The sequence below is a fragment of the Pterocles gutturalis genome, unplaced genomic scaffold (assembly GCF_000699245.1).
Source record: "Pterocles gutturalis isolate BGI_N339 unplaced genomic scaffold, ASM69924v1 scaffold6556, whole genome shotgun sequence".
NCBI lineage: Eukaryota > Metazoa > Chordata > Aves > Pterocliformes > Pteroclidae > Pterocles > Pterocles gutturalis.
Genome location: NW_010105313.1, coordinates 4,360 through 15,388, shown reverse-complemented (window position 1 = coordinate 15,388; position 11,029 = coordinate 4,360). Strand labels below are relative to the sequence as shown.

The 11,029-nt window shown below is 45.2% G+C and overlaps 2 protein-coding genes across 2 annotated transcripts in view; one reads left to right on the top strand and one right to left on the bottom strand.

Moving 5' to 3' along the window:
* The window catches only part of LOC104471847 (keratinocyte proline-rich protein-like), a 950-nt gene extending 390 nt beyond the window's left edge, over positions 1-560 (top strand). The window contains exon 2 of the mRNA XM_010087339.1: positions 9-560. Within this exon, the coding sequence (XP_010085641.1) occupies positions 9-560 (552 nt within the window). The remainder of the gene's footprint in view (positions 1-8) is intronic.
* A 7,005-nt stretch (positions 561-7,565) lies between these two features.
* On the bottom strand, positions 7,566-8,120 carry LOC104471846 (proline-rich protein 9-like). Its single transcript, XM_010087338.1, has one exon. The coding sequence runs from the start codon at positions 8,118-8,120 to the stop codon at positions 7,566-7,568; it is 555 nt and encodes a 184-aa protein (XP_010085640.1).
* Between the last annotated feature and the right edge of the window lie 2,909 nt (positions 8,121-11,029).

Here is an 11,029-nt window from a genome sequence, read left to right as displayed (position 1 = left end):
AATGCAAGGAGACCCCCGTGCCAGTTCCTGCTACCTCCTCGGAGGCTGAAGCACATCCCCAGGAGAAGCAGCAACACAAGGAAATCCCTGTGCCTGTCCCTGCTCCAGACCCTGAACCTGCACCATGTCCCCAGCAGAAGCAGGAGCACAAGGAGACCCCTCTGCCAGTCCCTATTCCAGACCCTGAACCTGCACCGTGTCCCCAGCAGAAGCAGGAGCACAAGGAGATCCCTGTGCCGATCCCTGTTCCAGACCCTGAACCACATCCTCAGGAGAAGCAGGAGAGCAAGGAGACCCCTGCACCGATCCCTGTTCCAGACCCTGAACCTGCACCGTGTCCCCAGCAGAAGCAGGAGCACAAGAAGACCCCTGCCCCAGTCCCTGTTCCAGACCCTGAACCTGTACCATGTCCCCAGCAGAAGCAGGAGAGCAAGGAGACCCCCGTGCCCGTCCCAGCTCCCTGCCCCGAGCAGGGGAAGTCCTCCCTTCCGGAGAAGCGTCCTCCCATTGAGCAGCAGCAGGTGAAGCAGCCCACCCAGTGGCCTCCGGCGCAGAAGTAACTTGCAGCTGACAAGGGAAGCCCTGAAGAGAGAAGAAGGTTGCAAACCCAGACCTCCTCCTCCTCCCCATGTCTCACGATCAGAGATCATTTTCCAACACCCTTTTATTCACCGCAGAATTTCTGCTAAGCAGCACAGCTCCCTGCTCCCCGCCCCCAGCTAATGCTAGCGTAATCCTCTACTAACGCCCACACGCTAACTGACACGTTGGGACTGACGATAGATAATAAAGCTTCAAGGGGTGTCGTAGGCATGTGCATTCAGCTTTCCAGTGGCTTGAATTTCTGCCCTCTCCCCATCATCCCGCTGGCTTTGAAAGCCCCAGAGCGAGACTGAGGAGCATGGTGGCATGCTTGAGTTGGGTCTCAATAAGCTAAATATTCAAACCTCCTGGTTTTTGTCCCTTCCTCCCCAAACACAAATACCATCTCCCACCTTCCATTTAGGGGTTTTGACTATTAATAATAAGATTTGAGGTTTATGCAGAACCTGCTGCTAAGGGGTTCTGGTCAATGGCAAGAAGAGTTTCTGAGTCATGAATCCATAGTGCTGAATATGTTATGCAATTAAAAAAAATCCATTGGGCTAGAGGAAACAGAAAGATTTTTACAAAAGAGCCATCACCTCTTAATTATCTGCTTAGCTGAACTGGTAGCAATCAGTGCTTTCCTCAGAGAGCTCATCTTGGATTTTCTAGGATGTGTAAAAGAACATCTCAAGCTGAGATTCTTCATAGAAATAAATTTCTAGATAATTAAATCCAACCCAGACATGTTCTGAAATAGATTAACCTCAGGCGTGGCTTCCATCTGTTAGACAGGATAAAGCAGGAAGCTTACACGGTGCTGGCTCAATTACACCCTGGAACATGTCTCACCACGTGGTGTTGTTGCACATGTATTTGGTACTTATCTCTAATTATTTTAGGCTGACATTGTATCCAGGATTTATTTCACTGTGAAAATCAACAATAAAAATTACTTCGAATACCAAGTTGTGGAGATTTTTTTAATAACTTCTTCTTAAAAAGGAGCCTCAGCTTGTTACAGTTGGTCATTTTCTAGGCTCAAAGCCAGGAAAATCAGGACTCAGAAACGCGGGTGCTTGCAAGGGACCCTGGGTCTGCTGCTCCTCTCCAGGTGCCTGGGTTGGAGAATCTGCGAGAGGCTCTGCACCGTGTCAGTCCACGGGCTGGCCAATACCCAAAAGCTAATTGCACTAAAGCACTAATTGCACTGAAACACCTCTCAGTGAGGTTCCGGAGCAGGGCACACGGCAGTGGCTCACACCAAGCTGACCCTATGGCCAACCTGCCCGATTTAAAGGTGTTCACAACCACTCTGTGACCTTCAGCAGACACAAGGCACGGGCATGTCTAGGAGGCAGGTTGGAAGCACAAGCAAACAAGTTTTTCCCACACCTCAGCTGAGCCAGGAGCGATGTAATCTCACTGGTTTGGCCCCATACCTGATAGATGGGTGTTAGATGCATCCAACCTCATCGTCTGAGCAGAGACACACGCTTCGGGTTTGCAGAGCAAGCTTGTGTCTGGCTGCCAGGCACCAGTATCGTATCACTCCAAATCTTTGATATTTACAATAATTTTCTTCCTCTATTCTGCCACACAGCCAACGGGAAATCAATTAGTCAAGCCCCTATTTCCCACTAAGAAACCAAAACATTCTGGATTTTGTTCCTGATTCATTTAAAACCAAAACTATTTGTTCTGACCAAGCAAAAGCTTCCTTTCAGTGTTAAAATCTTCCTAAGACAATTTTCCTCTCAGCAGTTACAATAGAGCAGAGAGTGAAAAATCACAGTTAATTGCTTTGATAGACCCCCAAAGTATATAGTTCAGAATATTATACCTGGCAGAAAACTGAGTTTCCCAAGGGTGTTCCAGAGCAGGATGAAAATAACTGGTGAGGCTGCCCTGAGATGGGGAAACACATTGGTCCTGAGTCAGTTTTGACACCCAGGGAGCTGCTCTGCCCCAAAAGAGCCTGAATTCAAATGGTTTTTCTAGAAATTGTGATCATTTTCTGTCCTGTTTGCTTTAGACCATTTCTGGTCTACTTAGTCACCATATTAATAGCTGTAGGTTTCTAGACCCGTCTGAAATAAAAACATGGACAAAGAAACCTTTGGGAAATCTGGAAGGTGAATGTGCATGGATCCTTGTGTATGTGTGCCTTTATATTAAAGGTGATTCTCCAGCTACTAAAAGAAAGCAAAAGAGAATGCATGACACTAGCAAAGTGAAAAAATATCATGAAGCAAGTAGTGAGGTTCATTTTAATTTTATTGTAGTGTGTTGCGAATTAAAGATCAGAAGAAAATGGCCCCATGAATTTTTTTTTAGAGTAAAGGATGAATAAATACAAGTTAATGAATTGCATCGCTTTGTAATTTCTGCTTGCAAACAAAGGAGGCATGCTGCAGATCTCTAGCTATTCTGGCAGAGCCAGCAGAGAGGAGAGCTTGGAAATAAGCGTTCGCATCTTCCACGGCACTTTGTGGCCGGTTCTGCTAGCGCTACTTCTGCTTTCCTGTTGCTGCTGCTGCTGCGGGATGCTCTTCACAGGACACTTGGCTTGCCCTTTCGGGGCCTGGCTTTGCTCCACAGACTTTGGAGGACACTTTTCCTGGCATTTTGAAGGTAATTGCTGCTGCTGTTTCTGCTGGTGGGAAGACATCTTTGCTAAGCCTGGAAGACAACCAAGGTGCCGTTTACAGTTATTTTAAGCCCTACACAGTTCTCCTTCCTGGATATTATCATTCTACTGTTCAGACCAAATTTGTGTTGGTGACTCCAGTTTGCTGTAGCTGCCCCAATTTGCTTTTCTGGGCATCCACCACTTCACCTCTATGAGTTCAACCCCTCTGCTGAGGCCTCAGGGTGTAACTGTATATAAGCATGAATTAATATAAGAAGCGAGCAGCATCCTAACAAAGTTGTGATCCAAACAGAAGTGGGGTGCAGGATAGGAGGGAAACAACGAGAGGAATTCTTGCCCTCTACTCACTATTTTCTGAGCATTTCACCTTTGAAAAAATTAAATGATAAAAATTTTAACGAAAGCACACTTAGTTCAAGGAGAACCTCAGAGCAGTAGGAGCTGCAAGCCAGCAACATTTCAGTATCACTTGACAGCAATCCCGTCTAGCAACAGCCACATCTCTGCTTATTTCACTGAGATCCTCCAAGCAGGAGCCGTGTCTCTGGCTGTCAGTGCAGGTGACCTGTCCTCCTGCTCAGTGATGAGATGGTTTTACACAAAGAAGTAAAACTCAGAGCCCTGGAGATCCAGGAGACTGTGGCGATCAGCCCACGGCTGCTCAACAGATGCCAAGCAAGATGCCGGTGGATGCCACCCTTTGGTAGCCGATACCCAGTACCCCGTGGTTATCCACAAGGATTCTTATCACTTGGAAAAAAAGATGAGGGTTAACAAGAGTTTGCTGCTCTAAAAAGTCAGCAAGCCACTGTCTGGAGCCTCAGAAAAAAAAATCACAAAATAACTTAATATGGAATATTTTCACCTACATGAAAATGAAATTGCCAGGGAAAGGGGCTGAAACTGTTACTAGAGAAACAAACTAAAGAAAAATCACCATCTTCCAAGAATAGAGCCCCAGAAATCCCCACCTAGATAACTAAACAGACAGAGATGGACTCACCAAGTGTCTCCTGCTGCTAGAGGAAGGGAAGAAGGCACCCAGATTAAAGAACCTCCCCAATGGGAGGCTTTTATACACTTTCAGAAGTTGGCCCCAGAAGGTGATGACAACAGATAAACCTGGTGACCAGAATCTTTCACAACCAGAACCTGCTCCACTGACACCTCCGTACACCTGGACCTCAGTCAAGGTCTGAAAGATGCCTCCTCTTCCAGGTGCGGGGGATTTGTTGTTTTTAATGTGAGGCACACCCCATCTGGTAATAACTGGCTAATTTATTAATAATCAATCTTGTCCCGACCCTGGGCAAAGATCCCACAACCAGACTCAGGTTTGAGAGATGGCTCAGATCCGTGCTGGAGTTACCAGAACATGTTTGCATAAGGTTTAGGTGTTCCCTGGTATTTTTGTCTGTGATCACCAGGACAGATCTCCAGCTGGCTTCAATCTGAGTCAGGTGTGGGAGGTCTGTGTGCTGCATCCCGGCTCCTGGGAAGGGTAGCAGGTCTGTGTTTGGCAGTTTGTGTTTTCAAATTTTGCTTCTGTCCCTCTCTATTTTCCTTCCCCAGAAGGGGAATGAAACATTTTATATTACCGAGAAATTAGAAAGCTTTCCCCTAATTTTTTTCTTGCGCTTTCATGTAGCTTTTCACTGAAGCAAATAAAACTTCTTATTTACAAACACTGGGCTTGGCTTGCTGAAGTTGTGGCAGAATTTCTTTTTTCTGGAGATGGATCCATGTTTCAGAAAAATGTCGGTTCCCCTTGGATTTTTTCCAAGGAAGGAACAGAGAAAATGTATCAACTGAAACATTGCATTTAGCTCTAATGGAAAAGGTAGTTGAAGCCTCCCTTGGGTATTCCTAAATGCTATGCCCTGTGGGGTCGTATTCAGCCCTACGAATTACAGCCCAGTCTGCATTACAGATGTGTGATACACGGAGAGATGACGGACGCGGCTTCCATGGGCGTAGAAGAGCAGAAGGTGCTAATGGAAAAAAAATCTCATCCCGTATCTTAACATCCCTGACTCACGCCTGATTTACCAGGGGGATTAATGACCCCGAGGTTGACATGGACCAAATGTCACTAATTCGTTGTAAATATCCAGGAGAATCTCAGCAATGCTGGGAACTAACCACAGGCGCATAGGAGAGCGGTGTGTCAGGGCTTTTGCAATGCTTTTTCCTACAGGCACAGGAAGCATGATGAGCACAAACCAAGAGGTCTCCTGATGCTTCTTCTGGGTTTTTCATTGCTGCGTGCTCCCACCTGTGATTACTGCTCGTGGTGCAATGCTCACAGCACAGAGGGAGAGAGGAAAGGAAATTTGAAATGGCTGAGACAGCTGATAGAGCTGGATGAAGATGCTCGGGAATCAGTCATAGGTGACTAACCTATGGGATGGATGTCATTAGTAGCTGCACATGACTTCCTGACTAAGACTTTTTCCATGCCTGAAAGCGGGCACTGATGCTACACATGTGGCAGCGGCAAGCGGTTATTAGTGAGGTTACGGATGGCAGAGTTAATTGCCAAATCCCCAAAAGTTTGCGTTCAACAGTAGGAACTCAAGGCGCACGTTTCTAGTCTCCCCCTCCATTTTCACGCTGTTGAACATCTGGTCCACCTACCCCTGCTTTGTCTATCTGAACGGAAAGGCGTGTTCAGGTGTAGAATTTGTTTGCCTCACTGCGACATGTTTTGCCTATCATTATTCCTGTTTGATGGTGTCACCTTTAGGTGTCGACAGAAATAACACAAAAAGGAATCTACCGTCAAACTCTTGACACCTGCACACAAGGCTTCATTAAAAGCTGATTTGGTAACAGTGTTTACACACACCTAAATATAACTCCTTTTTTTTTCTAGATTAGATGTTCTCCACCCTTGCCATAATGATACGGTAGGTGGATAGCAATTCTCTACAGCCCAGACGTGGAAATTGCGTGGCCATCATGGAGACAGAGGTAAGAGAGTCACACGCACAATGTGGAAGACAATGGGAGCATTATCTCTGAAACTCAAATGGACATAACGTCCTCCAGACGTCCTTCCATTTCAAAATTACAATTCCAAATAAAGATGATGCATTCAAAAGTGAACTAAAATATTATTGTACCAGCCAGATGTTAATGAAGCTGAAATGCCAGCCACTCTCAGTCGGGGATATGCCTTCTCCTCGTTGCAGATGGGGAACGGATAGATAACACAAGTGAGACCTGCCCAAAGCCACACAAAGTATCTGCAGCACACCTGGAAACAAAACTGCAATCTTGCCAGGCTTGGAGCTGTTCCCAAACCACAAAAAGATTCATCTACTGAAGCCAACCCCCCCACTTTCTATCTTTAGTCAATAAGGATCATGGGAAGAGTTCATCAAAACACCATTTTCATCTCCATCAGAATGTTTTTAAGAAATAATTACAATCCCAGCAGGAACTTTTCAATGCTTTCTCTCTTGAACTTGGGGCTTTCTTCTACTTAAATTTACCTTTCTACAGTTTCTAAGGTTTGCCTCCAAAATCCACAGATATGAAGATCAAAATTCTCTCATTAACAAAAGTGAAAATTAAATGTCTATCATTATTTTCTAGTAGGACAAAACAAATTTTTTTATATCTGTCAAAAAAGCATTGACCGGATGATGCTTTGTTTACGGAATTAGAAGCATTTTCTAGTAGGACAAAACAAATTTTTTTTATATCTGTCAAAAAAGCAATGACCGGATGATGTTTTGTTTACGGAATTAGAAGAATTTGCTCCACATCATAATGCGTGCTTTCTCTATTTACAAACCCTCCACAACCATAACAGCTTTTAGAAGGAAAACTAAAGGAAGATGTTCTTGGGTCCAAAGACATGGAAACGGGGAGATGAAAGAAAGACAGAAGACACGTTATGCCATCGATGGTCAATTTTTATTGCTGCACAAAGACATTAAAAGATAAGAGGACATACATTAAAAGCCAAGATGAGAATTAAAGAATAGAAGGGCAGACATCTTCCAACATCAACTGCTTACAGCACAGCCATTGCAAATCACTTCCCAAGATGCCCAGCAGTATAATATCGGCCAACTGCAGTTACCAAGAAAAAGGTGCTGAGATAGCAGCAGCAGAAGTATCATAGGAAGCAAAGACGCAGGCTGGAAATCTTCAGAGATATTTTCCAGGGCAAAGAGAGAACAAGGTCAGGAGAGGTCTCGGTACATCGCAAGTGGGTCTGTAACCTGTTTTTCATTCTATGGATGCTCATGAGCCTATGGATATTGCAACGCACCGAAGCGTCAGGGCTGCACGCAAGGCTCATGCATTAAGGCGATTAGCACGGGCGAGAGCAGGGCTCCAGGCACACGGTCTCGCAGGATTCAACGCACTTGGTGGCGCACTGGGTGATACAGGGCTCCTCGCACTTGGTGGCACACTGGGTGACACAGGGCTCCACACACTGGGTGGTGCACTGGGTTGGGCACTGAGTGGGACACGGCTTTACGCAGGTGTCAATGCACTTAGGGGGACAGACTTCCACGCACTGCGTGCCGCAGGACTCCACGCACTGGGTGGGACAAGGCTCCACGCACTGGGTTGTGCAGGACGTGGTGCACTGGGTGGCACAAGGCTCCACGCACTGGGTGGTGCAGGACTCCACGCACTGGGTGGCACAAGGCTCCACGCACTGGGTGGTGCAGGATGTGGTGCACTGGGTGGCACAGGGTGTTGGGCAGACCTCCACGCACGGTGTGGGACACGGCTTCACGCAGACGGTGCTGCAGGGCTCCACGCACACGGTCTTGCAGGGCTCCACGCTCTTGATGCGTGTCTGCGAGCAAATGGGAGGGGGCAGGCAGGGCTGCTTGCACTGCTCGTAGTAAGACATCCTTCGGAGGTGGTGGTGAAGCTAAAGGCAAAGATAAGATGAGAGTTACAAAATCAGGACAATCATCCTTTCTTCCCAACCCACAATCCACAACTTGAGCTCTTGAAACACACAACAGTTAGCTGTCGGACTGAGAAATGGACCGTTCGAAAAAAATTGCACGCGCGAATGATTTCTGGGTTGACACACATACATCTAAATCTGCCAGATGACTCCTTCCTTTCTTCAGAACCTGCAGGCATCTCTATTAGGAAGACTAGAGACATAAACCCTGAATTTTATAGAATTGCACAGAGTTAAACTTTGTAGAAGCCATAACATGAAAATAGTTCATTTCCTTATTTTCTTAATTAAATCAACAGACATTCCAGGGCCCACCTTTTACTTATCACGTCTTCAGTTCCTCACACACACTACAGAGCTCGTCCCACTTTGTGTAGACATTGACCTGCCAATCCCCAATGATAAAGCCCAAAGACCACAAATTTGGACACTATCCCAAATCCTCCGTCCGTATACGATGTTACATCATTGGAGTTGTATCAAAATTAACAGGCTCATTCATCCTTTCACAAGAGAAGGGTTGGCCCAGAGACTGCAGCTCCTCATTCCAGTTTATTTCCTACAGCTTTGCCCTCAGGTATTCTGCAGCTTCCTTCTTCCACATAATGCTTCTTTTGAAGTCCCAAGACTTACTCTGCAGCATCCACTAATTTATTTCATTTCCAGACTTAATGAGGTATGAAAAAAACTAATGAAGATAGAACACGAAGGAGGATGAAAGACAGCCACAGTTTCTGAAGAGGTGATAGGACATTCTCAAGCTAGTTAGGGAAGAGCAAACTCTAAACAAGAATCAAACATCCTCTCCCCCATTCCGGGACAAATCCTGGAATGACATTCTCAAGCTAGTTAGGGAAGAGCAAGAATCAAACATCCTCTCCCCCATTCCAGGACAAATCCTGGAACGGAAACAGCAGAAGCAAAGCTCTCCTGTGACCAGTAATATATTCTTTTGACCAGAACAACCAAGTAGCACAGACATTGCATTATTTCCTGGTAAAACCAACGAAGACTTACCAGTTCACCAATGCAAGTGAGGGAGAGAGAAGTCAAATGAACTGGTGTGAGCATCAAAATGCAAACCTTTTTATATTGCTTGCATGGCGTCATCTCCGGAAACACGAGAGCTCAGGGGTATGGATACCTGACCACTAACTACCTGAACAGGCTCCACCTGTACATGCTTTCCATATTTGTTTGCATCCTAATTTTTGATGGAAACCTTCTTCCAGGAAGAACATGTGATACTGAGCAAATTCTGCTTCCACCTAGTACCCAAGTCATATGGTTCCCAACAGGAATGACACAGTAATTAAAAAAAAAATCACATACTAGATTCATTGCTTTCCAAAAAAAGATTTAATATGCTTGGCTATTTCCATGTCTTTATTTCCATAAACGTCTGAATGATACCTTGGGTTTTTTTCAATGCAGTGAGAATGGATAGCTATTATTAGGGAAGATGGACAATCGATCTGATTTACTATGAGAAATATCGTGTCCTAGTTCTCATGGTAAGAAACAGTTAATCCTACAGTGGGCCACCAGCGCTTCCACAAACTGTTGAGGTATCTGTTTCTCCAGTACCTTTTTAACCACTAAATACACACAACCCATTCCTCTCCATCCTCTATTAACAACATTCATGCTTGGCAATGCCAATAGGGACACAACTCCAATTACCTTGAGGTTGTCTTCAAACCATTCAGGTTAAAGTAAAGGGATCACGCATTTTGAAGGCATTTTTTTCACTGCCAGAGCAGTGTAAAGGGTTTCAGTTTAAGTGAGATTTAGGCCCAGGACTCCATACTGAAGCCTTTTGCTGATCGTGATACCTCACTCTGCTCTGCAGCACAGAAAATCTTTATTTCTTGGAGATATTCCAATCACAGAGGTGGAACGTGATCATCAGGCTACATTTAGGTGGCCAAATTCTCCAGTGAGATCACTTCCACAAATGCTAAATGGACAAGAAAAAACCAACCCATTCAGCATGAGCAGCACATCCTGTTTACACGGGAAACCAGCAGTTCCACTAGAGAATTACAGACATCGGCATTGGTTCCCTTCTAGTGTTTACATGGGGAAGCTGGAATTCCTGTCCCAATCCCACGTAAATGAATGGATTTGCACTGCTCTTGACATCCTCCCAGCAGCACCTCATGGTTCATTCAGTCTTTCCACTCCTCTTCCTTTGCGGCACGGACTCTGCATCGTGTATCATTTCTCCTCCCCAGACCCAAATAGGGACTTGTACAGTGTTAGGCGTCTGCTTCAGGGTGAGCAGAAACGTGCATCAAATAGACACTGCAGATTGTAAAATGGGCAGGAAGCAACTAGCTTAGATTTAGGTGTCTAAAATCTTGACAGATAAATAATCTCTCCCCATCTTCTCCTCCCAGAGCTAACCCTGCCGGGTGATGCTGAGCAAGCAATTGTCCTCCAGTACTTTTTAGGTCCAACAGCCTCCAACATTTATCTCGCTAAGGAGTTTCTCATGGTCCGGTTTGTACAGTTCTTCACGCTTTTCTAGGGCTTGGGGCTCACCTTTGAAACCAATAGTTAGGACTGGTCCTACGTCTCCGTTTCTATAGCAGGTTATTGTACACCCTATTGTTATATTTGATTAGGAGGAAATTGTAACAACTTCTAAGAGAAACGGGCATTTTAGGAAATATAAATTGATCTTCATTTGTAATATATGGGAACTGGATTATTATTCTTAACTGACACTTATTTGTGGATCTCTATTATATTTATGAGCAATTTGGTCATTTGACTGGTCACATTAACTTCAGTGAGTCAGGACCCCACAGCAACATCGTTCTGTGGCTATCCTCCTTTGG

Bases quoted from the DNA above. Each gene is read 5' to 3' on its own strand.
- LOC104471846 (XM_010087338.1), bottom strand. From the start codon at position 8,120: ATGTCTTACTACGAGCAGTGCAAGCAGCCCTGCCTGCCCCCTCCCATT.